The sequence below is a fragment of the Drosophila virilis genome, chromosome 6, assembly GCF_030788295.1.
Source record: "Drosophila virilis strain 15010-1051.87 chromosome 6, Dvir_AGI_RSII-ME, whole genome shotgun sequence".
Classification (NCBI taxonomy): Eukaryota; Metazoa; Arthropoda; class Insecta; order Diptera; family Drosophilidae; genus Drosophila; species Drosophila virilis.
In genome coordinates, this window is record NC_091548.1 from 792,689 (window position 1) to 819,866 (window position 27,178).

The 27,178-nt window shown below is 36.9% G+C and overlaps 1 protein-coding gene across 2 annotated transcripts; it reads left to right on the forward strand.

The window, feature by feature from the left end:
- Window positions 1-4,728: 4,728 nt before the first annotated feature.
- Window positions 4,729-26,797, forward strand: toy (twin of eyeless). Of its 2 annotated transcripts, none has more exons than XM_002059654.4 (9): window positions 4,729-5,677; window positions 8,993-9,173; window positions 17,850-18,081; window positions 21,651-21,824; window positions 21,909-21,991; window positions 24,642-24,905; window positions 24,969-25,117; window positions 25,953-26,161; window positions 26,236-26,797. In XM_002059654.4, the coding sequence occupies exons 1-9, from the start codon at window positions 5,415-5,417 to the stop codon at window positions 26,328-26,330; spliced, it is 1,650 nt and encodes a 549-aa protein (XP_002059690.1). In that variant the 5' UTR covers window positions 4,729-5,414; the 3' UTR covers window positions 26,331-26,797. The 2 variants fall into 2 exon arrangements, with proteins under 2 accessions (XP_002059690.1, XP_015023994.1); XM_015168508.3 differs by having other exon boundaries at window positions 21,909-21,979.
- Window positions 26,798-27,178: the final 381 nt, after the last annotated feature.

The following is a 27,178-nucleotide window of genomic DNA, read 5'->3' on the forward strand; positions in this document are numbered from 1 at the left end:
ATAAATCAGCCATAAAATGAAAAAATAAAACAAGTAAGAGGTTCTAGTCGGGAGCTCCCGAATAGGGGATACCCTGAACCCTCTTCTTCCAACATCAAATGCATATATATATTCTATTTTAGAAGCTATATGTCAAGTTTGGTGACTCCAGCTCTTATTACTTACCAAAATTGCCCAAAAACAGGATATCGATATCGATTTTTATCGATTGCTAGGAAACGGAGTAATTTATCGATTATCGGAAACAAACTCGATCTGTGCGGGAACTAGGAGCATCTACATCTAAAATTTTTCTGAGATCCTTGCGTTCATACATACGGACGGACGGACAAACAGACGGACATGGCTAGATCGACTCGGCTATTGATGCTGATCAAGAATATATATACTTTATGGGGTCGAAGATGCTTACTTCTGCCTGTTACATACATTTGAATTTGCACAGATACAATATACCCATATACCCATTCTTAATGGGTTCAGGGTATTGAACAAAATCTATGTAACAGGCGACGGACACATTTACGTCGTAACGTAACTACAAGGACGATTTGGATGTCCTTTGGTCAAATTGTTGTCTAAGTCAAGACAATTTGTTTGACTCAGGATTCGCCAGGATACGCTAAGATATGGCCGAGCTATTTGCTTATTTATGTGTAAAGCAGGACCTCAGCTCCTTTCTCAACTGTTTTGATTGCTTTTATCCTTCCTATATTTTATTTTCAATTTGGACTATGAGCACTATCAGTTCACCAAAGGACATCGGAATCAACTTTCTAGTTGCCGAGATATGCTTATTTTTCGCAACAGGAATTATATTTACGGCTATTGCTTGGCTGTATCCCCCCGAAGGATATCTGAAAATTAAACCCTTTTTGATACAACTTCTTGAATGGGCTACACTCTTCAAGGATATTTGACTTTTCGAACACAAAAATAAAAATTCACATCTTATGAAGTTTCAAAGCCATTTCCCCTAAGGGGAAAAGTGAGGCAGCAGCTTTCTAGAGTATATCTATAAATATTTCAAAATATATGTTTGTTCCGGATTGTAGTACATTTTATTACCAAATTGGTCCGCCTCGATTAGATCTCTTTCTCTCCCTCTCTCTCTCTCTCTCTCTCTCTCTCTCTCTCTCACACACTCTCTCTCTCTCTCTCTCTCTCTCTCTCTCTCACTCAATATTGCAAATATGTTGCCCCATAAAGAAACTAAACAAAACAATCTTTTAAGTTCTAAGGGCAAGCCATTGAATAAATACCATATAATATTTGTAAGTATATAGTAATATAGAAAATCAGCCTTTACATTGTCTGATCTTATTCATTCATACACCCGCTGTACGTTGCCTCAAGAATGTAATATAAAACAAATTAACATTTTTCACACATTTCAGGAAAAAATCTGATTCGTCACCTTCACAATGTTCCATGAAATTTCTACGAACATTTAAAGGGCTCAGCCAGGAATTTCGCTTTGAAGAAATGCTTTTTTGTCGGCCGAGGGTGAGGGTGTACGCCCGTTGATGCGTGTGACTTCAAAAATCCCAAAAACGTGTCGGGCAGCATGTTGAAATTGACGTACTCTTCTCCCGTGCAGACTCTGCCTAAAGAGAATGGGTATTGCCAATGCTTCACAAACTAAGATGGGCACAGAGTTGGGGTGTTGCGGGCTGCGGATTGTGCGAGTTGTGCGGTGTGCATGCTTGCGCAATCATCATTTCGGGGTGGAAACCGTGGACTGTGATAGGCACAATTTTAAGTTCTTTGCCCGTTTGATTGTTTGTAGTGTTCTGCAAATGATGTCTTCATTTTGCTTGAATTTAGCAACCATTCGAAAATGTTTTACAATATTTTTTTCAGTTTCAATTTTTGTTTATATTCCATCTTGCGATAATAAGTAAATTAAATGGTTTACATTTTTGGCCTGTTTGATTCTTTACATGAAAATATCAACCATTCGAAAATGTTATATGTATAATTTTAACATTTTTTCCAGTCTTAATTTTTCTTTACAATCTATCTAGGATAATTAGTAAATTATCTCTACATATAAAACTGTTTGTCCTGACTGACTGACTGACTGATTGATGATCAACGCACAGCCCAAACCGTAAGAGCTAGAAAGCTGAAATTTTCACTGTAGTAACCTTATGTGATAAACGTGAACTTTAAGATGGGGTTTCGGAAAATTCCACCCGCAAGTATGGAAAGACCGCGAAAAACGTTTGTATGAACCTTTTTTTTTTCTTCGGTGGAAAGTGCATTTTAAAGTAATGTTTTGAGAATTTTAAGCTGTGTCCGATTTGTATCAAACTTATTTTCAAAGCTGTATATAAGAATATAATAAATACGTGTTTCAGGTATTAGGGAAATTCCACTCGAAACAGTGGTAAAATGACGAAAAACGTTTGTATGAGAGTAGTATGTTTACTGTCCGCTCAGTTTCAAAATCATTTTCCAAGCTATTCGAGAACATTGATTTTATAACATAAGTGCCACGGGCAAGACCGGGCTATACCCGATAGTATGTTATAAATATAAATATTTGGCCCGTTCATTTATTTGCAGTCTTCTGCAACTGATGTCTTTATGATTCCTAAAAAAATATCAACCATTCGGAATTTTTTTATAATTGACTATATTATATATTGTCCATATAGTCTATGTTCTGGCTTTTCTATGTACTTGTTTATCTGGCTACTAAATATACAAATGTAATTTGACCAAGTTTTCACGAGATATCTATAGAAATATATCATATTATGATGATCCTAAAGATTTAAACGTAATATTATACGAAAATACATTCAAATCAAATCGTCTAGCCTTTGTTAACTTTGTTTCGATTACTTTATATGCAATTATTTTTGTTTATTTATCAGGAAGTAAATCTGCTGATATGTTATACACTTAATTAATTAATTTAGTTATTTAATTAATGCTATTTAGATAGACATAGATCGAATGAAAGATAGAAAGATAGAATGTTTAATTGTTTCAGATGCACCTTTGTAATTTATTCATCAAGTACCTTCTTATTTTCAAAGAAATTATGTAAGTATATTTATTTATATATTTAATATATTTTAGGGTAATGTACCTAACATTTTTGATATCTTTCTCCTCCGGTTTCTACCCGTGAAACATTTAAATTTTCCCGCACCATCAAAACTACGCTTCATACAAAATAAAGATATCTTAGTTGGATCTAATGGATTGAAGCTTTGTTTTAAAGCTTTTACCTGCTTTTTCCATCCAAGAGAATTGGATATTGCGATAGCGTACTATATACATTTTTACAAATAAATGTAACAAATATCTAAAACATTAAGTTCTTAAGAAGGAGTTTGCAAACGCAGGAATTGAAAAAAAAAATTGAGCTTAGTCGGACAGAACTTTAAACATCGCCCAAAAAAATCGATGGTTCGCATTCCCGCCGAAGAGTTTGGATTCTGCAAAATGAGTGAAACACGTCTCAAATGATTTGTCGTGAAGATTGGGAATTTAGGAATTAGGAATAAATACAAAGGCGAAACTTCGCCCAACCAAAACTTCGGGCTCCATTTCCATTGAGGAGGGATAGATTTTTCAAATGAATTAAAAAAAAAAGATCTTAGATATCTGTCACATAAGGTATATACGTTCCGGCTTTCTAGCTCTTACGGTCCAATCAGTCAGTCATGATTCATTGGTGAAAGAGCGGAAAATATTTTCTTAAACTTATTTTCGAATGCCAACACAAGAACTTGACGAATACGTATTTTCGCGATTTGGAAAATTCCACCTGTAACTGTGGTTAAGAGCTATCTGAAAGATTCCTTTCTTTAATTCGCTGTAAAAAACTTATCTGATAATGCGGATCAAATGTTAAATGGACGAAGTTCTGTTGCATGCTTATTCGCAAAGATTTCGCATTTTTCGGACAATCCTCGGTGGAAAATCCCGGTCAAACATTTATTGGGCAATGTTTCAACCCAATCAGCCTCCAACTTTTATTCAAAATCAATTTATTGAACATGTTTTTCATCAATTTTGAATTCTACTCGCATCAGTGGAAAATTGCGAATTAAAATGAAGTGAAAAGGTGAATAAACGAAAGTTTATTTTATTACTACAATATTTTCAGCACAAGAGAACACATAAAGTTATAACTTAAATTTTAAGAACAAAATTTGCTACGGGCAAGGCCGGGTAATGCCCGTTATTGTATATATATATATGTATAACAGACTGTATGTACAAACATACATACATATAATGAATCCCTTATACGCATACAAATATAACCGTACCAGAGGAACCCTCCACCGTGCAGAATTTGCATTCGCTGCCTATACTTGTGTGTGTGTGTGTGTGTGTGTGTATGTTTTGTACATGTGTGTGTGTACACATGTATGCTTTCTATTTTCCAACAGTCTTATAAAACGTTGCTCGCGGTTTTTATTTTGTAAATGGTTGCAAGACCTGGGATGATTCCGCATCCTGTTATACCAAAGCAGCGCACGCAAAACACTAGTGCCATCCCGCTCTCGCCCCATTCGCGACACTATCGACATTTCGTGCGACGACAGCAGCAGCGAGTGGGCAACCATCCCGCTCGCACTTGTGCAGAGACTTACGCAAAATGGCCGCGATACGTCATTCGCTGTTGCCTTTTAATATGCTAGCTAGCCTGTCTGGGCAGGTCTGGTCTTTCGCTTGAGAGCTCATTATCGTTTCGCTTGGCTAACCAGTTAGTCATACACAACTTTGTTCAGGGCACACACCAACACCGCCGCCGCAGTTTGATTATTTTGCTATTTGAAGCAAACAAATTGTTAGAGAAGTGACGGGCTCGCAATCCGTGGCGTTGCCGCCGGGTCGCTGGTCGCTGGTCGCTGGCTGCCTATGGCAGATCGGCACCGATGTGTTATACTCCTTGAATGTAGGAGCTGTCTACCACACATATGATAAACGAAATCGCAGCCAAAAACCGCAATCGCAATCGAAATCAAAGTTAAAGTTCATTCAAAAAAAAAAAAAAAGAGCGTATACGAATTGGAGACAATAAGTACAAAAAATTGGAATTAATAATAATCTACGATAATAGCATAACGAAATTCCATAACAACCCCGCCGAAATCTGATGATGCCTCCAACTCGGAAACACAATTGTAACGTAGTGTAATCTAGATTTAAAGTGGAACAAGAAAATCAATATGCACAAGTACAAAAAATCCAACAACGAAATAAATAACAAACCATAGATAATACACAAGTTTATGACAGTAAATAAATAACATAATAATACTAATTTTTCAGTGCTTTCTCGGTTTTATTTATCCAATGAGAATACGGTATATGAGCGCTATAATCGGAGCAGCCAAAATCTGAATACGCTTTGCCAATAATCATTACGATAATTATACAAAATGATGCTAACAACGGAACACATTATGCATGGACATCCCCATTCGTCCGTCGGCGTGGGGGTGGGCCAAAGTGCACTGTTCGGCTGCTCGACAGCGGGACACAGCGGAATTAACCAGCTGGGAGGCGTCTATGTGAACGGCAGACCCCTGCCCGATTCCACACGCCAGAAGATTGTCGAGCTGGCACATTCCGGCGCTCGGCCATGTGATATTTCTCGAATACTTCAAGTTTCCAATGGCTGCGTAAGCAAAATCTTGGGCAGGTGAGACAAATGCCAATTGACAAAGACAGAGAGAGAGAGAGAGAGAGAGAGAGAGAGAGAGAGAGTGAGAGGGAGAGAGAGAGAGAGAGATGCTAGAGAATAGCTGCTGTATTTAATATTTTAAATTAACTTTGTAAATTATTGTAATTAAACTCTCAACTCTCAAACTCAAAAACCTTTCCGTCGGGCCAAGCAATCGTTCTACACTATTTCGTCGGAGAGGGACTCACAAAACCTAATTTTGCTCTCTAAAATAGATATAAAACAGACAGATATATTTGTATATATATATTTTTACATAACAGTAAAATGTGTATATACTCATATACATTGTCTACACAGTAGCATTTTTAACAAAAGCAAATTTCAATTTGTAGACAAGGTATAAAACAGAAAGATATAAGTATATACAATCTTTTGATATCTTGTGAAAATTGGTTTTGTGAGTCTACTTCTATTTATATATATATATACTGCCGCTATATACCTCTATATATACTATATACTATCAGAAAAAGAACTTTGAAACTGTTATTTCCCAGGCGGCAGCTTTGCACTCTCAATAGCGTTTTCTTATACATTTTTTATACACTGAAGCCATTAAAAATGGGTTTTGCTGAAAGCACATGAACATCATTTTGGATTCTTTAAATTATTTGATTTAAACATTTAATTTTTAATCTAGCGGTGATGTACACTTAATCGTAGACATAGTCTGTCTGTCCGCTTGAATAAATGACCGGATATTCGCTTGATACAAAGCTTGGTTTTTTATACCCTGAAAAGGGTATATTGCATATGTGCAAAATCCAAATGTATGTAACAGGCAGAAGGAAGCATCTCCGACCCCATAAAGTATATATATTCTTGATCAGCCCCAATAGCCGAGTCGATGTAGCCATGTCCGTCTGCCTGTACGACCGTCCGTCCGTCCGTCCGTATGAATGAACGCAAGGACCTCAGAACCTTTAAGAGCTAAAGAAATTTTAGATGTAGGTGCTCCTAGTTCCTGCGCAGATCGAGTTTGTTTCCGATAATCGATAAGTTACTCCGTTTCCAAGCAATCGATAAAAATCGATAGCAATACCCTGCTTTTTGGGCAATTTTGGTAAATAATAAGAGCTAGAGTCACCAAACTTGACATATAGCTTCTAAAATAGAATATATATATATATGCATTTGATGTTAGAAGAAGAGGGTTCAGGGTATCCCCTAGTCGGGATCTCCCGACATGAACGTCTTACTTGTTTTATTTTTGGTTTTAATCAACGATAACTCTATTTCTACGATATCAATAGGGCTTTTGATCATATTTAACAGCTTTTCAGAGCAACAAACACCTTATTTTGGATGTATGTTCTCGGAGGTATCAAGGCTATACCACAAATATTATAAGAACTATTTTTATTTATATTGTATTTGCTTGGGCTATTATAAATAATAATTGACAATTGCATTCAGTTGGGACATTAAACAGCCCAGTTAATCAAGAATGTATTGCCTATTTGTAAGGCAAGGTCCAGAAGAAAGAACGAAAGGAATGCATAGCCGTAGGAGCATTGTTACATGTTTGGGTTTTAATATGTTTATCGTGAAACCGATGCATGATTCGATACGTACTTCATTTAGCCTCAAAAATTTAAATTATTCAACGCTATTGGTCGAAAATATTGCGATGTATATTTACTATCTCCAATGCAATCACACACAAAGACCTAGGAATTCCTTATGTAAAATAAGTAAGAAAAATTAAATTATTGCAAAATATATGGATAGTCCTCACAACCACCAAAATATCCCAGCCCTAAATCTATCAGATAACAGACTAGCAGTACGACGACTTAAAAGAATGCATATTCTCGATCTCCCAGATAAATAAAATAAATATGGCTTCACTTGAAACTTTCTGTTCCTGTTAAAGTTAATTGATAAATAAATGAAAATTAAAAAAAAAAGTACATTTATCTTGTTTGATGCTCTATTTAATTAAGATCATACTGGGTATTAAATAATACAATAATAACCCATTTTGTTACAACAATTTGATAATTCCTGAGTTATTTTATCGGAAAATCCCAAGCACAGTATTGTCAAACAAAAGTCGAGAGCTCCCGCCTAAGAAATACCCTGAACCCTCTTATTCCAACACCAAATAAATTAATAAAACAAGTAAGAGGTTCTAGTCGGGAGCTCCCGACTAGGGGATAGCCTGAACCCTCTTCTTCCAACATAAAATGCATGTATATATTCTATTTTAGAAGCTATAGGTCCAGTTTGGTGACTCTAGCTCTTATTATTTACCAAAATTGCCCAAAAAACTGGGTATCGATATCGATTTTCATCGATTGCTTGGAAACGGAGTAAGTTATCGATTATCGGAAACAAACTCGATCTGCGAAGGCACTAGGATCACCTACATCCAAAATTTCCAGTCTCTAGCTCTTATAGGTTCTGAGATCCTTGCGTTCATACATCTGGACGGACAGAAGGACGGACCGACAGACAAACGGACATGGCTAGATCGACTCGGCTGTTGATGCAGATCAAGAATACATATACTTTATGGGGTCGGAGATGCTTCCTTCTGCCTGTTACATACAATTGGATTTTGCACAAATACAATATATCCTTATACCCATTTTTTGTTTCCGATAATCGATAACTTACTCCGTTTCCAAGCAATCAATCGATAAGAATCGATATCGATATACTGTTTTTTGGGCAATTTTGATAAATAAAAAGAGCTAGAGTCACCAAACTTGACATATAGCTTCTAAAATATAATATATATATGCATTTGATGTTGGAAGAAGAGGGTTCAGGGTGTCCCCTAGTCGGGAGGTCCCGGCTGGAACCTCTTACTTGTTTTCTTATTAAAAAAGGCAAGACTAGGCATTGGTTCGTAATCTAAACGGAAAGACCAACAATTATATTGAACGGAGTTTTCAATGATAATGTCAATTCTGAAATGATCGCAAATGTCCTATTATTAATGGATATGTGTGGAAATATGTCAAAAGACAGCTATACTTTCCAAGGACAACGAACTGAGTCTGTCTACAAAAAATGAGACAATAATATTAGCATACCATACCACATATAGATCAAGTTTATATGACTTCCATTCCACAAATTCTTTCAGGGTTTTAAGAATAAACACACTTGTTATTCATTAAGGAATTTATGAATGTTTTCGTAAAATGTATTCCATTAGTTTAGCACGACAAAATACTACTTTGTAGCACTTTGTAGCACTTTCACGTTTTTCTACGCATATTATTTCTTCCAATCTATGATTTTTATTTCTACTTTTAGATATTATGAAACTGGATCTATCAAACCCCGAGCGATAGGTGGTTCAAAGCCGCGAGTGGCTACGACGCCCGTCGTTCAAAAAATTGCCGATTACAAAAGAGAATGTCCGAGCATATTTGCGTGGGAAATTCGTGATCGGCTGCTATCGGAGCAAGTATGCAATAGTGATAATATTCCAAGCGTAAGTGTTATATAAGTGTTATATACTAAAATCCACCCATACCACATTGAACTTACATTTATACCCGGGCTTAAAGGGTATAAGCCTTTTGTACAGGCAGTCCTTGTCCGTCTGGCCGTCTGTTGAGAACTTTGATCTCGGAAACTTTAAGAACTAGAGACTTGAAAGACTATAAATTTAAGACTATAAATTTTACTACTGCTTCTATACTCCTATACAAAACGTGTATACACTCTTTTTATACCCTGAACCCATTAAAAATGGGTATAAGGGTATATTGTATTTGTGCAAAATCCAAATGTATGTAACTGGCAGAAGGAAGCATCTCCGACCCCATAAAGTGTATATATTCTTGATCAGCCCCAATAGCCGAGTCGATGTAGCCATGTCCGTCTGTCTGTCTGTCCGTCTGTCCGTCCTTCCGTCTGTCCGTCTTCCCGTCTGTCCGTATGTATGAAGGGAAGGATCTCAGAACCTATAAGAGCTAGAGACTTGAAATTTTAAGTGTAGGTGCTCCTAGTGCCTGCGCAAATCGAGTTTGTTTCCGATAATATATATCTGAATTTGATGTTGGAAGACGAGGGTTCAGGGTATCCCTTAGTCGGGAGTTCCCGACTAAAACCTCTTATTTGTTTATAGATATCTCTCGCAATTTCCAAAATATCGATAAAACTGCATTTACAATAATTATCTTATGGTTTACTCGAAAATTGTATATAATTATACTATAACTGTTTAGATTAGAAATATTGTTCCCCACAAAATGAAGCAAATGAGGCTTTGAGGCTACAGAGTATTTTTTAGTGGAGTACTTAGTATGTAAGCTTCTTGTGCTTCGGACCGCCATTTAGTCAGGACGAAATGTTTTCTTAGCGAGCGAAGTATAAATATGGATACTATTAAAATTGGAGTGAACACCAAGAATTTCGTTAACCTTAAAGATGTATTCAAAACAGAGCACCGAATCGAGCAGTTCGAATCTTAATCTTGCGTGACCAACATGTTCAAACTTTTGGAACGCATTTCAAAGCGAATCAAAAATTGTTTAAGAATGGAATTCTACTTCAAGCACAAGCTAATGCATATAACCACTATTGAGTTAGTATTAAGATAAACTACGATTTTGCCTTCCTTTTCTGCACTCCCTTATTAACCTTTTGATGCGTACAGGATGCAAAGTAACAGTTGAAAATCTTTTGAGGAACGCACTGATTTCATGAAGTACGGAGGGTTGATGTTGTGTGCTGCATACACATACAAAAAGAGGGAAGAGAGCCGGGCTCGAGACCACAACATTGTTGCAAAATAGAGCCGAGCGCAAGGCGGCTGTAGAGGCTGAGCCATTCAGAATGGATTAAGTAATTTCAAAACAATGCCTTCGCAACGTTTTTCAAATGGATTAAGATTTAGATATTGCTCATCCGAAAAAAGATACTCTCATTATTCGACCAGGTAAACAAATTGATCTAGTTCACCTAATTCCATTTGTTGTACTCAATGGAAATTCGGCGGTTGGCGGTTCTCTCTGAGCATAAAAAATGTGAAGCCGCAGATTAAAGTCCAAGCAATGGTATTCAATATGTACATATATATACATAGAATCTATCTATTGAAGCTTCCATATTAGTTGGGAAACTGGAAAATTTGCAAAGAATTCATTTAACAGAGCCCCAAGTTGAAGGATGCACGTTCGATTTTTTCGAAAGTACCCAAAAACAAATGAAGTTTAAAGAATAAATAGGATAAGAAATAATTATTAACCTATCAACCTATAAGAACTTTCCTCTGGATCATATACAGTAAAACACCCATTTATAATATATATTTGTGTATATTACGTTTTTGTTAGCTTTTGTTGACAATATTGAGCCTTGAATTTTTACGCATCGACAATTTCATTTTCAATTTCAAACTTCTCCTACATAGATCTATTTTTTAACTAAGCAAAAAACTTATTTTCTATCATATAGCTTCAATTGAAACAATCTCTCGTAAATTAAACTTTTGCATTAAAGAGATATTAAAATATGAATAATTATTAGTTGGTTATTTGTCTTTGAAAATAATTATGGGACCTTTAGTATAGTGGGTTCAACTAAAACAAGTAAGAGTTTCTAGTCGGGAGCTCCCGACTAGGGGATACCCTGAACCCTCTTCTTCTAACATCAAATGTATATATATATATATATTTTATTTAAGAAACTATATATCAAGTTTGGTGACTCTAGCTCTTATTTACCAAAATTGCGCAAAAAACGGGATATCGATATCGATAGATTTATCGATTGCTTGGAAACGGAGTAACTTATCGATTATCGGATATATAAACTCGATCTGCGCGGGAACTAGGAGCACCTACATCTAAAATTTCAAGTCTCTAGCTCTTATAGGTTTTGAGATCCTTGCGTTCATACATACGGACGGATGGACGGACGGACAGACAGACGGACATGGCTAGATCGACTCGGCTATTGATGCTCATCAAGAATATATATACTTTATGGGGTCGGAGATGCTTCCTTCTGCCTGTTACATACATTTGGATATCGCACAAATACAATATAGCCCTGTATCCATTTTTAATGGGATTGGGGTATAAAAAAAGGTAAAAATATACTTTGGATTATAGCAGCACGCTGTGAATTCTTCAAATCATAAAATGCAGCCCAACTATTTGGATGTTTTTTATATATTTTTTGGCAATGTAACGAATTATCGACAAAAATAATAAACTCATTTTGATAGTGCAGGTTGTCAATAAAAATAGATAGTTATAATGGCCCTCACCAAATGTATGTAAGAGGCAGAAGGAAGCATCTCACAGGTCCTCCTCGAGTACTCGAGTAGTATCGATAATAATCGATACCGAAATCCTGTTTTTTCATTGTATCTCTTAGAAGTTAGAATCACCAAATTTGACACGTAGCTTCTTGTAAATTATATGCAGATCACGAATATATCTTTGCTTCAGATTTAGTAGAAGAAGGTTCAGAATATTTCCGGGTCGGGCACTCCCGAATAGAACACTCTTGATTGTTTTTATACACTCACCCATTTAAAATGGGTATATATCAGCCTGCACTCCCGGCCGTCTGTCCCCATGTATATCAGAACAAATAAGAGTTTAAGTACGAGCTTATTTGCGACGGTCGATAACTGGCTGCGTTTTCAAGCAATCGGTAAGAATCGATATCGAAATCGTATGCTTGAGCAAATCTTATTAAATTATTAGAAGTCATTAAAGAAGAACTGTGCTTATATTGGTAGGCCACGTGTCTGCAAGCGCAAAGCCCAAGGATTTCTGTATACATGTGCCCACATACATTCATATGCGAGCCTATTTTGAAGTCTATAAAGAAAATTGCAATTGTGATTGTATTATATTCGGTGTTGTTTAGTTTTCTTTTTCTTTGAAACTAAATACATGGTACGGGTGTGAAGTATGTTATGAGGCGATGGCAAGTAGTTCGGTCTGTTGAAGGATGTTTCGAGTTCCACTGTGGCAGAGGCAATTTCATTTTTCTCAAGTCAGAACCATAAAGTAAGGAAGTGCGAACTTGATAAGATTTCGCTTACACAAAAGCCACATAAGTAAGCAAATAAATGCCGGGCTTGGGCAATATACCTCTAAAAACCCAAGAACTTAATTTTCGAACGATCATTCCTAAATGAGCAAGGAGTAAGGAATATAATGCCGATCTTGATTCACATGTCTTGACAAAAAATGGCTTATGCTTATGCAGCAGAAAGACGCGCCTTAGTAAAGTTTCAAGACGATTTCAAACTGAAAGACTAGTTTCAATAGAAACAGACAGAAAATGGGTAAAAAGGGTATATTGTATTTGTGCAAAATCCAAATGAATGTACCAGGCAGAAGAAAGCATCTCCGACCCTATAAAGTGTATATATTCTTGATCAGCATCAATAGCCGAGTCGATCTAGCCATGTCCGTCCGTATGTATGAACGCAAGGATCTCAGAACCTATAAGAGCTAGAGAAATTTTGGATGTACGTGATCTTAGTGCCTGCGCAGATCGAGTTTGTTTCCGATAATCGATAACTTACTCCGTTTCCAAGCAATCGATATCGATATCCAGTTTTTTGGGCAATTTCGGTAAATAATAAGAGCTAGAGTCACCAAACTTGACATATAGCTTCTAAAATAGAATATATATATGTGTATTTGATGTTGGAAAAAGACCAGCTTTGCTGAAGGCAGGCTGGCGACTAACTTCGTAGCTCGTGTCAGCATCAGCAAGCCGCGACTTCGGCATTCGTTCGTCTGGTCTTTGGAGAACGAACTAACAGTCGGCAGGCATGTGGTACGAAGCCTCAAAGGCCAGATGAAAGGCCAGGCCAGACATTTTGCGTTGCATTCAAATGTATGGACGTTACTCATTTTAGTGTTTATATTGTCTTTGGTTTAGGGTATCCCCAAGTCGGGAGCTCCCGAATAGAGCCTCTTACTTATTTTTTCTTAGCCGTTTTAAACTTTACCGGAGCAAGTTTGATTTCAAGGCAATTAATGAAATGAAGCAATCACTAATACCTATATATATATATGCATATAATATATAAACTGGTTTGTCCTGACTGACTGACTGAGTAGTTGATTAATTGACGGACTGACTGACTGACGGACTTGCTGAACAGCCGTCGGAGCTGGGAAGTTGATATTTTTACTTTGGGTCGAAAGTGAGCACCAAGATATGGCTTTCGAAAACAAATACTGAAACCCATGAAAAACAATGGAAACCCAAAGTTGAGCTTTGTAAACGTAACGTAATGATATTACGACAAGCGAAAGTTCGCTATTTAACATTGTAATCAATATGTGTTTATTTTATTTATTATTAATAACAAGGAAAAAAGCAATCGACGCTTAGAAAGAGACTTTATATCTGTCTGAAGCAAACTATTTTTGGCATAGTTGGATACTCACAATTATTTATTTGATACAGTAATATAATCTAGTTGTTCTTAAAATATATAATATGCACAGCTTAGACAGAAACTGCGTCGGACAATGCCCAAGAACAATATACTAACTTTCAATTTATGAGCAGACAGCTTAAACTTTCTCTTTTTATTCCCTTGCTGAAAGATATTCAAATTTTGTAGTGAAATGTGTTACGCATAGAAGAAGACATTTTCGAACTCTGCAAACTATTCTCTCAGTTTTAAAGCTATCTTAATGAAGCTTTGCAGTTTCTGTTACACACAGTACATATGTCAGCCATAGGAACGATAGATCGAAAATTAAGTTTTTGTATGACAAACTTTTTTGTTTATTAAGATATATTGACAAAACTCGGCATTTATTGCTTTGTTACTATGCTCCTCATATATATGAAAAATCCCAACAACATCGGACCACTATGTCATATAGTTGCCATAGGAACGATTGGTCCAAAATTAAGTTGTATAAAAAGCATTTTTGTTTATCAAGATATCTTGACCAAACTCGGCATTTATGAAGCATATATATTCTTGATAAGTATAAAGTATATATATATTATTGATCAGTATCAACAGCCGAGTCGATTTAGCCATGTCCGTCTGTTCATCTTTCTGCTTCTATGCGAACTAGTCTCTCAGTTTGAAAGCAATCTTTATGAAACTTTGCAGAAGTCCCTCTTTCTGTTGCAGTACTTGTAATTTGTCACAGCATTGAAATCATCTGTATTTATTTTCGGAGTCTTGTAAATATGTATAATTGGATATGCAAATATGTATTCTAGTATTCATGGGTAAATTGAGGGTGGCGAAATTGAATTTATCCCATCCCCTTGCCACTCTTAGTCAAAGGGTAGATTTTCTATACAAAATTTGGTATGTGCGTGTCTTACATATGTATGTACAAATGTAATCGCCTACTATTTTACATAGACACAATTATTTGTTTACATTTGCATAACGAGAAAGAATGGCTATTTAATACCCTTGCAGACCTAACCTTATCAGAATGCGCGTTGTCCTTTGCCCGTATCTAAGAAGCACAGGGAAACTGGTTAATGCCAAGTATGTTTAACCTGAAGATCGGACAACAAACACCGAAGAAATCATATTCAATTGAATTAATTGAATTACATGATTTATAAATGATATACATACATTTATAAGCATTTGGGAGTTCATTTTGAGCTATATTTAATAATTTAAAGAATTGAAGAAGGCACAAAAAAGTAGTTAGAGGCACGATAAAATCACGGTTTGCACCCAGCTCCAGTCTTTGCGTGGAGGAGGTCTTGCGTTATTGAAGGACGTGCATTTGAAAATGTCCTTTGACGCTGTTTTGCAGCCATTAATACGAACATGAAAAACAGCACTTTGGGCCTTAAGTGTTGGCACGTGTCCAGCGCATTGGAGTTGACATTTCTTTGCATTCGCGTGCTCGTGCTTGTTCTTGTGCCCGTGCTCGTGTCCGTTTTTGTCGTTGACGTTGGTTCTACTGTTGCGATTATAATGAATTGCGGGCCGTTTTGTATTGCCACATAATGACATCAAAGGACATCAAAGGTTTTCAGTGCCAATCCTAGATGCGAGTCTCATATGGGGTCAATGCATGGAATATGTATTAGGAATAATATAAGGAACATGCTTCTTATTATGCACGATAGAATTTATTTTTAAAATATTCACTGACTTTTTGACCTTTATATATGATGATGGAATGTAAGAACCTCTCTTATAATTCATCATCATTTAATTATTATATACATTGCATTTGCGTTAATTGGAGTATTTAACAAGCAAGCCACGTGATCACTCTAGAGTCAGCGAATAGGAGATACAATGTAAATATATGGATAAATACATATTAAGGACAAATAGGTACACAAAAACAATCCTAGTCAGGGATTGGTCCGTCGGGAAATGCCCTGCAATGGGTTTTCTATGTCGGGTTGACATTGGACGCTGCCAATCAAGATGCACTATTTCCACAATTTTAATCGATATCATTGACATTTTGAGGTGCATGAAAGATGCTTTTTATATTCAGTTGGAATTAAGGAAAGAAGGTCTGCCTTGTGGCTACCTCCAGGCATTGTAGCTGGTATCCATTTGTTATCTGCACCCGGCAAGTGACATTAAATTCTCCAATGCCTTTCCTTTCGCTGTCTTACTGCGTCTGCATCTGAGCTTCGAGCGATGCCCAGCTTTTGGGCCAATATCTTCTTTAATATCTTTAGTACCCTTTTGACTAGCATCTCTTTTTTCTGCATTAAGAGGCAGGCAGTTGTCGTGTTTGGCCATTTTTGATTTTGGTAAGCGGTTCGCTATTCCGGTTTGTTGAATCTGATTCCTCCCGGCTTTTCCATTACCTTTGATATCTTCGATGTGAAGAGCGCCTTTTTGAGTGCATCCCAAACCCCACTCGACAGTCCATGTAGAAGGAAGCCTCACGAGTATTGACTAACATATTCCTCTTCAATGCCTCCCTAGACAGAACATGGGATTGGTATATTTCCATTCGGATCACAGATCTAGGCTCTTGTTGTCTGTCTGTTTTTGTTTTTTTCTATCTTATTGTTGGGCTGTAAAGATATTTAATTGCCTATTTGCTTCCAGACGCAGCCGGCTCTTTATCTAAGGTCGATCGGGTGTAAGAACAGAAGTCTGTTTAAAGCTAATCTCAGAACATGATCCCAGTACACCTGAAGTAACTTTTTGTTCGGTTCTTCCTATAGAGCTATATTATATATTAATCTGGCAAGTATAAAGGAAAAGCAATGGCGAATATCTTGATAGGTCGAGACATTCATTTGTTCCATGGTGATTCTTCGATCCGATTTCAGGCTTCATCTCTTGCTTTTGGTGGAGCAATAAGATGAGTCGAATCGAGTTTTCTTAGCTGTTAAGCTGTTGATAAGATGATAAGCAGAGTATGAGAGCAGTTGTGAAATGTCTTGATTTGTATGTATTTACATAGTTCGATTCAAATGCATGTTTAGACTAAAGATTGGCGTGGCAAAGAATTTTCGCTTCAATCTCGCACAACCCGAAATCGACTTTATCTCAGTCGGACGTTTTTCAAAATATATCACGAACCCACCGAAAATACAGAAATATGTGGGAGGACAACAATTAGTATATATGGGACTAACAGGAATCCCAGAGGATTCGCGGTCCGATGCAATCTCTAACTAGACATGGTAACTGCTAGTCAGGAACTCCTGATTGGACCACTCCTGTTAAAAGCAATCCCTTTAATGCAAATACACTCACAGGCATATATTTATCTAAGAGTGTTCTTAATTATGTTTATGTATATATGCAGACTTAAATATATATATATATGCATATGTACATGTATATGTAGGTACATTTGTACCATGCAAGCTATTATGGCCAAGTTGACAAATGTGTGTAAGGATGTAAGCCTTATTTGTAAAAGTGCTTTAACATGCGTGTGTACGCTAAAATGAAATGCTCGACAGAGTCGTGTATTGCTGTCCTGCTCGTGGGCAGCAGCTCATGATTGGCTGTAACGCATAGCCAATGGCACTGCATTAGTATTTGGGGGTAGAAATAGCGACATGCCTCTGCAAACACACACACACCCATACAAACACTCGACTCGCACACACATGCTCGCGCACTGCTTTATTCAGCATACTTGAATTTATAATGTGAGGAAATATGCACTGCTTTATGCTTTCGCTTTAATTGCAGGTTTCATCTATTAATCGGGTGCTGCGCAATTTAGCGTCACAGAAGGAGCAGCAGGCGCAGCAGCAGAACGAGTCCGTGTATGAGAAGTTGCGAATGTTTAATGGACAATCCGGCGGATGGGCCTGGTACCCGGGCAATACGACGACGGCGCACTTGGCACTGCCACCCACGCCAACGGCAGTGCCAACGAATTTATCTGGCCAGATAAATCGAGATGAGGTGCAAAAGCGTGGTAAGTTAACCAAAATTTAAATACTCATTTCTTTTTGCCTTTGTTTCAATATGTACAAAAGGAAAAGCTCCAATGAACTGTTAACAGAAACAAATAACTGATTAAGAAGAATAATTACTTAAATATTTGAACAGACAAATATTAAATAGGATCATTTTTTGTATCGTGAACCCATCGAAATTGGGTAAAAATTATATAAAAGTTGCCTAACAGGCACATGGAGAGGACGTATATGATCGACATCAAAGCTGTGGGAATTTGGAGTGGGAATTTCTTGTTCAATTTCTGGTCATAGTTCACTCGTTCAGTTATGCAGTCGGTCATAAAATATTCGTTTAGCTCAGATATGCACTTATTATTGAACGATTCGATTTGGTCAGCTATCAAGTAGCACGCGGACTACATTTTCTCTTCATATTTTTTTTTTCATGTTTTCCAGTTTCCAAACAATTTTCAATTTTATACATCTTATACTGTACCATTGATTTCAGATACTTACGACGCAACATATCAAAAGTGAACTTAAAATCCCACTATTTGTGTTGTTCATGAACAAATAAATATCTCTACCGACTTACCGAATTAGTTCACTAATCCCAGAATAAGTTCAGTAGTTTATTTTAATGAACCGTTCGTATGAACTTGGTCCGAACTGAACGTCATAAATCTAGTGAACAGGTTTTATATACTTTCGTCTTACCTAAATAGGGAATTTCAGCAGATAAGAGCTTCGTTCTGAGTGTAATTCGACTTATATTATCTTATAATATCCGAAGCATATTTTGGTTAAACTGCGTAATTAAACCTATGGCCATAAATTGTTAAGTCTGGTCGTTATTTCAATTGAGACCAACATCTAGTTAACTTATCTAAAGCAAAACGAGTGAAGATTTTAATCAAGCATCCCAAAATCATTTCGATACAGTTTTGGAGCTACTTTAAATGACGTACTATGTGTTGAAGGGGGAGTTACTTGTCATCAGAGGAGAGAAAGAAAGAAAAACAACCCCTAGGGAAAACATTTGGTCACAGATGATCAAACATCAGGGCAACAACAAACAGTTAATTTGTTGGTCATTTGTTATTTGCCATTAAATCTAATTGAGAAGCGTAATTTCGCCCATGTATTTGGTTTGCCTGTCCTTCAATTGTTTATGTTTATTCTGCGATCAATAAATAAGGCTGACATATGTCCCATTGCCAATAAGTAGCAGCCCATCCCCTCCCCACCCCTGGCCAGCCCGTCTGTTACGGTTACAAAAATATGCTTCCATGTGAGAGGGAAATGTTTTGTACTTGCGCGGCAATGTTCCGTTCAAAGATAAGGAAAGGCAATCAGGGAATTAATTTTACAAATGCCACTGCACTAGGCATGGCTTAATCAGAGCCAAGACAAATTACTGGGAACGGTTTGAATAAAGAATTCGATTTGGTGTTGGGTCTTTATAGCAGGCATACAGCAGGCTTACAACTGGTTTAACGTACCCTAGCTCTATACATAAAACTGTACTGACTGACTGACTGACTGACTGACTGACTGATTGACTAACTGTGTGACTGATTGACAGACTACTAAGTATCTTATTTAATATCTGTGTCGCACTTTTCGCAAACTACACCTCTCTTGAAGGTAGGTTTGGGTTCAAGTTTATTCAAAATATCCTTTAATATTCCTTTGAGAGGTGTTTCACAATTGCCAGCTGCAGGCTCCTCCGTGAAGATGCTGGATCAAAGATTTTAAGTTTAATAAAAACTTAACTTACCCAATATTTCACGCAACTGTGAAAATTTACCGAAGTATTGGCCAAGTTAGTTTCACACTATTGTCTGACAATTTTCCACAATTCTTACACAACACCGACTAAGCCTGCACTTACCTCACCCAAAAAGGGGCAGATTATCGGACGAACTTGAATAGTTTTCCTCGCATTTATAGTTCTGAGTGTTCTAGTGTCACCAAACTTGACATATAGCTTCTAAAATAAAATATATATATGCATTTGATGTTGGTAGAACAGGGTTCAGAGTATCCCCTAGTCGGGAGCTCCCGACTAGAAACTTTTACTTGTTACACCCTGAACCCATTAAAACTGCGTATAAGGGTATATTGTATTTGTGCAAAATCCAAAGTATATATATTCTTGATCAGCACCAATAGCCGAGTCGATCTAGCTAAGTTATCGATCATCGGAAACAAACTCGATCTGCGCGGGAACTAGGAGCATCTACATCTAAAATTTCAAGTCTCTAGCTCTTATAGGTTCTGAGATCCTTGCGTTTGTATGCGTGTGAATATACATACGTAACAGCATATTTGAATGTGTTGGGCTGGCAAGGAAACAATTTTCTTAGTTTTTTATCGCAGATCACGACCTACCCAAAATTTCTGTTGTTATATGAATGCATTTTGTGTACTGAGGTCGGCTGCGTACAAAAAAAATTGTATTTTTAGGTCGATGCAAATATTTATGTAATTTTTTATATTTGAAATTATTAATTAAATCACTATTTTTTCAAAGATACATTTAATTAATTTTTTTTTTTATTTTATTATTTTTGTTGTTCGAATTATAAAGAACAAAGTACGCAAGGAACACCGCGAGGAGGCCATTATAATTATAATGGGGTCATAACTAAATATGACCTTCGGGTATTTTCTGCGGAGCCAACCTCAGTACACAAAATGCATTCATACATCAACATTAATTTGGGATAGGTCATGATCTGCGCTAGAAAACTAACAAAATTAATTTCTTGCCAGCTAAAGCCAGAGCAGTGAATAACAACACATCCATACATACTTTAAAGTTCTTATGCATGTGTAATTCACGCATACAACGCTATTGGCTGAGACGAGAACTTGTCTCGAGCATACACTGTCCAAAAAGAAAAGTGAAATCAATCTATGTGTGCTATTTTCTTAACATAGTTATTGCGCAAGAAGCGCCTTGTGTAAAAATTATATAAGCTCTTAAATTTTCCTGTAAAATTAATCGTTAATATCAAGGGTAATATATGCATGCATTTCATGGATAAAGCACAAGCACACACTTTCGTCGATCGTAAGTGCTAAACTTTTTCGCTCAATGTACTTCGAAAACGAAGCAACGCAAAGTAGCATCGACCAGCTTTGCTGAAGGCAGGCTGGCGACTAACTTCGTAGCTCGTGTCAGCATCAGCAAGCCGCGACTTCGGCATTCGTTCGTCTGGTCTTTGGAGAACGAACTAACAGTCGGCAAATGTATGGGCGTTACTCATCTTAGTGTTTATATTGTCTTTGGTTCAGGGTATAAGAATGCATGTCATAAAATGTTGCATACTTTTGAGCACATTCTTAGATGGTGAAAAAGTCGTGTCAAGGGGCAAAAGCACGCACGGCTAATGCCCATTTCTAGCTGCAAGCTTATGTTCATTGAGATCACAATTGACAGAAATTACAATTTTTCAATTATTTTTAAAGCAGATGTTATATGTATATGTCACAATAAATGCAAATATTATTACAATAAACGTGGCTAAAATATTCACTATATTCACGTGGTCAAATCTAATCCCTTGTTTCCTTTCAGACCTCTATCCAGGTGATCTGTCGCATCCCAATTCGCATGAGAGCACATCGGATGGCAATTCGGATCACAATTCTTCCGGGGACGAGGACTCGCAGATGCGGCTGAGACTGAAGCGGAAACTGCAGCGAAATCGGACTTCATTCACAAACGAGCAAATCGACAGCTTGGAAAAAGGTTAATAATACAATACTAAATAGCATAACTCTCTTTAACTTATAGACACACATTTAACTTTTACACCTGGCATATTTACGTTAGAATTCGAACGGACGCATTACCCGGATGTTTTCGCACGGGAGAGGCTTGCAGAAAAAATTGGTTTGCCAGAGGCACGTATTCAGGTTTGTCTTTCCGTTTTGTTTAATTATTTTCCGTTTTAAATCTATTTTCTATTATTTTCACTTTTATTTTTCTATTTTCTATTGCCCCACGTGCCTTAGTCTCATATTTTTTTCATTCTTTTTCGAGGCCACGCGAACTTTGAGTAGTGCTGGGCATCTAGAGTAATAATATAGACTTCTTCACTAAGCGGTTAAAAAAATCATTTTAAATAAATTTCACATATTTATTTATCATTCATGTTTGGTATCTAGAGAAATAATATTGAATTCTTCACTGGAGATTACAGAGCACTTTAAATAGTGCTGGGCATCTAGAGAAATAATGCTATATTGAATTCTTTCCCGGGGGGTGGGGTTTCAGAAATCAATTTAACTCTCGCATCCTTTGGGGTTGATGAATTTTGTAACCGATTGTTCAAAGTGATTGCCATGCCTTTTAGGCACGCGAGTCAGAATCGGCGGAAGCCAAATGTCAACCCTCAACATGCAACGTGCACACCCTTGTAATATTTGTTATTAATGCTTTTTTTTTATTAATACTTGTTTCGTTCGGCTTACGATTATTTGTATAAGTGAATAAAAACAGTTTGACTGTAAAAACACTTGAAACTACTTGCGATTTTCACATTGAGTCGAGCGTTGAAGTGTTTTGTCAAGCACACCAACAACTGATGGGTAGTCGCGGTAAAATAATAATAAATGTCATCATGAAAATATGAAGGCACAACAAATATTGTAATCCCCAGATTCACCCCTTCAAACATAAATAAGCTCAGCCAGAGAGCCAAAGGGTCTCTTCACTGATGTGATAAGCTTCGACTTCATTACACGTCCAAAATGGGTACGAGTGAGTATAAAACTCATACCCTTGCAAAAGGAGGATTATGATTTTGCCAACAAGTAGGCGACGTTCTGCAATGTCACTTAACCCAATTGGGTCTATCTTTATTCACGAGTGAATAGTGGAGTGTGTGCACTTCTAGTTCAATTTTGGGAATTAAATTTTAAAGTACATATATACAATAATAACCAAGTAAGAGGCTCCATTCGAGAGCTCCCGACAAGGGGATACCCTGAACCCTCTTCTTCAAACATCAAATGCATATATATATTCTATTTTAGAAGCTATATGTCAAGTTTGGTGACTCTAGCTCTTATTATTTACCAAAATTGCCAAAAAAAAAACAGGATATCGATATCGATTTTTATCGATTGCTTGGAAACGGAATAAGTTATCGATTATCGGAAACAAACTCGATCTGCGCAGGCACTAAGATCACGTACATCCAAAATTTCTCTAGCTCTTATAGGTTCAGAGATCCTTGCGTTCATACATACGGACAATAAAATAATAAATAAAAAATATATAAAAAACAAAAAAAAACGGCCATTTTACTTGATAAGTATTCTTGAATAATGGAAATAAATAAATGTCGAACTTTCTAGTTAAAAATTTTACAAATACATAAGTTAAAAGAGAAAAAAACGACGAATGTGCAATTGAAATATGAAATGAAAAAACCAATAATTATCATATTTGATTAAATCCAACTGAATAGATAAATAATAAATAATATTTTTATCCTTCAGCCAAATATCTGAAGAATCTACTATTTTATATAACAAGAGACTGAACAAGTGGGAAATTGCTGAATAAATGAATGATAAAAACAATCCTATCCTGAATTAAGGCTACCCATAGAACCTTTGTACAAAATGAAAGTACTCTTATGCATAAAATAATCGACTTTCAGAAAATCTTAAAATCGTTTTTATATAGCTAAGTGTATGAAAATGTATTCAATACAAGAGGGTATTAAATTGTCGTCCTACATCTATTTGTGTTGTTATTGTTTTATTGTTTTATTGCCAAGTCGTTGAGGCCAATGGAACGAATTTGGGTCTGAAGCATTTGTAAATGTCATCACGTTCATGTGACAATGAGAATCAGCAACTGTTTTCCAGCAGGACCTTAATCCCAATATTCCCAACAATAAAATCAATTGTGTGAGTTTAGGATTCAGTTTGACTTCCGGTTCTAAAGTTCGGCAACAAATCTTGCATTGCCTTATTTTTTTTTAACATTTTCCGGATCTAATACTAGAAATATTGCATGTCGTACACATTTTCAAACTTGATACCCACCTTAAGTTGGCACCCGCCAAATATGTTAAGACTAATTACGCTTTGGGGCTTTTTTTTTGAAGATAACCGATTATTTTTGCATTCTTATGCCATTACAGAAAGTATCTTATTGATTCTTATGTTATTGCAGAAGGTATTTTTATTTTGCCGCGAAGTCTGTTAATTTAACTAAAGTTGGTCTGACTTTCTGTCTATTTATTCGCCTTTAATGTAACGGAGAGTATATCAATAAAGTAAAGTATCTTATAGATATTTTTTTACTTATGATCAAAAATAAAATATAGTACATACATAGATATTAGCAACATGGTCGCTATCATCATCAGCATATGAATTTAGGAATTTATTCATATACATTTGACTTGTTTCTACTCATAAGCTGTTTTTTTTTTTTTGTTTTATCTGTTCTAAATTGTGCGCTTTATTTGGTAAATACGTTTTCAAGTTCTACTCTTAGACACCGACAAATAATATGTATAATAATAATTTACAAACTTTTAATTAGGTTTGGTTTTCAAACCGTCGCGCCAAATGGCGTCGAGAGGAAAAGCTACGCACCCAAAGACGCTCCGTCGATAATGTCGGAGGCGGCGGCAACAGTGGCCGTACAAGCACAAATAATCCCGCCGGAGCCACCGGTCCGGCCAATGGTACCACGGCGAACAGTTCGACGCCCGGAATCGCAGGCTCCGCCGTTTCAGAGGGAGCATCAGCAGCTCACGCTGGCAACAACAACAACAACCTGGCTGAATCCTCCAATGGACCGACAGTAATACATACCATATATAAAAAACAATATATGGGGTATGCTCAACATTTCCCCCACTTCCAGATACACGGCGGCGATACTGGCAATGCCCATACCAACTCCGAGAGCCCACCTTTGCAGGCCGTAGCACCCCGCCTACCCCTTAACTCTGGTTTCAACACAATGTACTCATCCATCCCGCAACCGATCGCAACAATGGCCGAAAGCTACAAGTAAGTCCTCTATTTAAATAACTGTTTGCCTGACTGTTTCTCGACTGGTCTAGGCGGCTACCCAAAAGACTAGAGAGAAAATTGTATCTAGAAAAATTCAGTATCCGAACGTTCTAATACTCATTTCCAAAGATCGTTGCTTATATGTATATTTAAATTCCTACATAGGAATCTATTGATTACGTGATACAACGTTTAACGATTAAAGAAAAGATTCAGCTTTAAACTCATTTTCATATGTCTTTGGGAACATTCATTTGGGACGTGCTTCACCCCTACTTGGTGAAAAGCGCGTGCCCAAAGGTAGAATGGGCGTAGAGGTCGAGTGTGACAAAGCTAGTGGAGCCCCACGAAGTTTCCAACTACATTTTAAAGCCCTACATAAGAACTAAGTGGAAACGATTTTCAGCGATTATCGAAACTCCACTCGCATCTGTGGAAATTTGGCGGCAAATTGGAAAAACTTGTATTTGTATTGTATGCATTTGAGATGTGTTTTACATTTTTCGGCAAAACCAGTTCTTCTGGTCGAAAGTGGAGCCTTAGTAACTTTTCGGTTTCGCCAGCAAACTTATTTTCAAAGAACCTAATGAAAAAGTTTTTTTCCGCTCGCATCTGTGAAAATTTCCGGAAAATAAAAAACGAATCGGCTTCATACTAATTTTTTTAGAGATCTTTGTGAAAATGTATTTCAGATATATGTATTTTACACTTTTTGGCCACTCCACCCCTCTTGGGCGATAACAAAGATCAAGAAATGTGACAAGTATTAATTTGTCATTATTAATATCCTATATTTGATCTTTATTTAATTTTGTGCTTCTACCTTGAACAGCTCGATGACGTCATCATTGAGTTCAATGACGCCCACGTGCTTGCAACAAAGGGATAGCTATCCATATATGTTTCACGATCCTCTGTCCCTGGGATCTCCCTATGCTTCCCACCCTCGGAACACAGCCTGCAACCCGGCAGCAGCTCATCAGCAGCCACCACAGCATGGGGTCTATGGCAACAGTTCAGCAGTAAGCACAGCCAATACAGGTGAGCACAGATGTTAAAAAAAATCTGTTTTCACAGATAATTAACGAACGGTTGTTTTTTTTTTTTAATTGCAGGTGTAATATCTGCTGGCGTTTCGGTACCTGTACAAATATCGACTCAGAATGTATCCGATTTGACAGGCAGCAATTATTGGCCGCGACTTCAGTGATCCTCGATCTTTAATTTGCCCACGGAGCTGCTCTCGAAGGCCGCAGCGGCAGCTGCCGTGGCCGTGGCGCATGTTGTCGAAGAACAAGCCCAAACAGTTTCCGGCAGTAAACCGTCTATAGACAACCCACCAATGCTATTGCCGCAAATGGCACCCAGCTCATCCCTCTACTTCAATCTAACCGAATCGACTATGTGCCAGAACCTAACGCCACCTACCACACCGTCCGTCACATCCCCAGCCCCAATGATTGCCGGAACGGGATCGGGAACGGGTTCCACTTTTCATCCCAATGCCCATTCTCAAGTATTTCAGCATCCCTTTCATTCGTCCGCCTACAGTCATCCACTTTTTTAGCCAGACAACGAATCGATGCAAGAATTAGTCATCTCCAAGAGAGTTTTCTTAAGTTAAATATATTTTGTGAATTGATTAAAGTAATAAAATAAAAACTTTAACAACCTTAATATTCATTTCTTACATAGAGCATTATTTGAACGAAATGCTAGCGAATAAAGCGGTTAAATGTAATTGAGAACAACCCAAATGATCTGATATAAGCTCGGGCAGGTAGACCTAAAATTATTATAGGATATTAATAAATATTTATGAAAAATGTAAATAGCACGCTTTAAATTTTGTTTTTCTCGAAAAGTACGTGCTTTAAGTTGTTCATAAAGTTCTAATTAAAGTTAGTTTAAATTAAAGTCTTGCGTTTAATTTTCCCAATTTCCGATTTCCAATTTTATATGATATTAAGAGGCCACAGATTAATGAGATAATTTTTCTGAGGAGTTTAAAAAAAAAGGTAGCCCAACTTGATTTTTTGTAAATGTATGTAGGTTAAA

Excerpts from the sequence above, each read along its gene's own strand:
- toy (XM_002059654.4), top strand. The coding sequence starts at position 5,415 with ATGATGCTAACAACGGAACACATTATGCATGGACATCCCCATTCGTCC. Across the intron at positions 9,174-17,849 it reads ATAGTGATAATATTCCAAGC|GTTTCATCTATTAATCGGGT; the intron begins GTAAGTGTTATA and ends CTTTAATTGCAG. Across the intron at positions 21,992-24,641 it reads TGCCAGAGGCACGTATTCAG|GTTTGGTTTTCAAACCGTCG; the intron begins GTTTGTCTTTCC and ends ACTTTTAATTAG.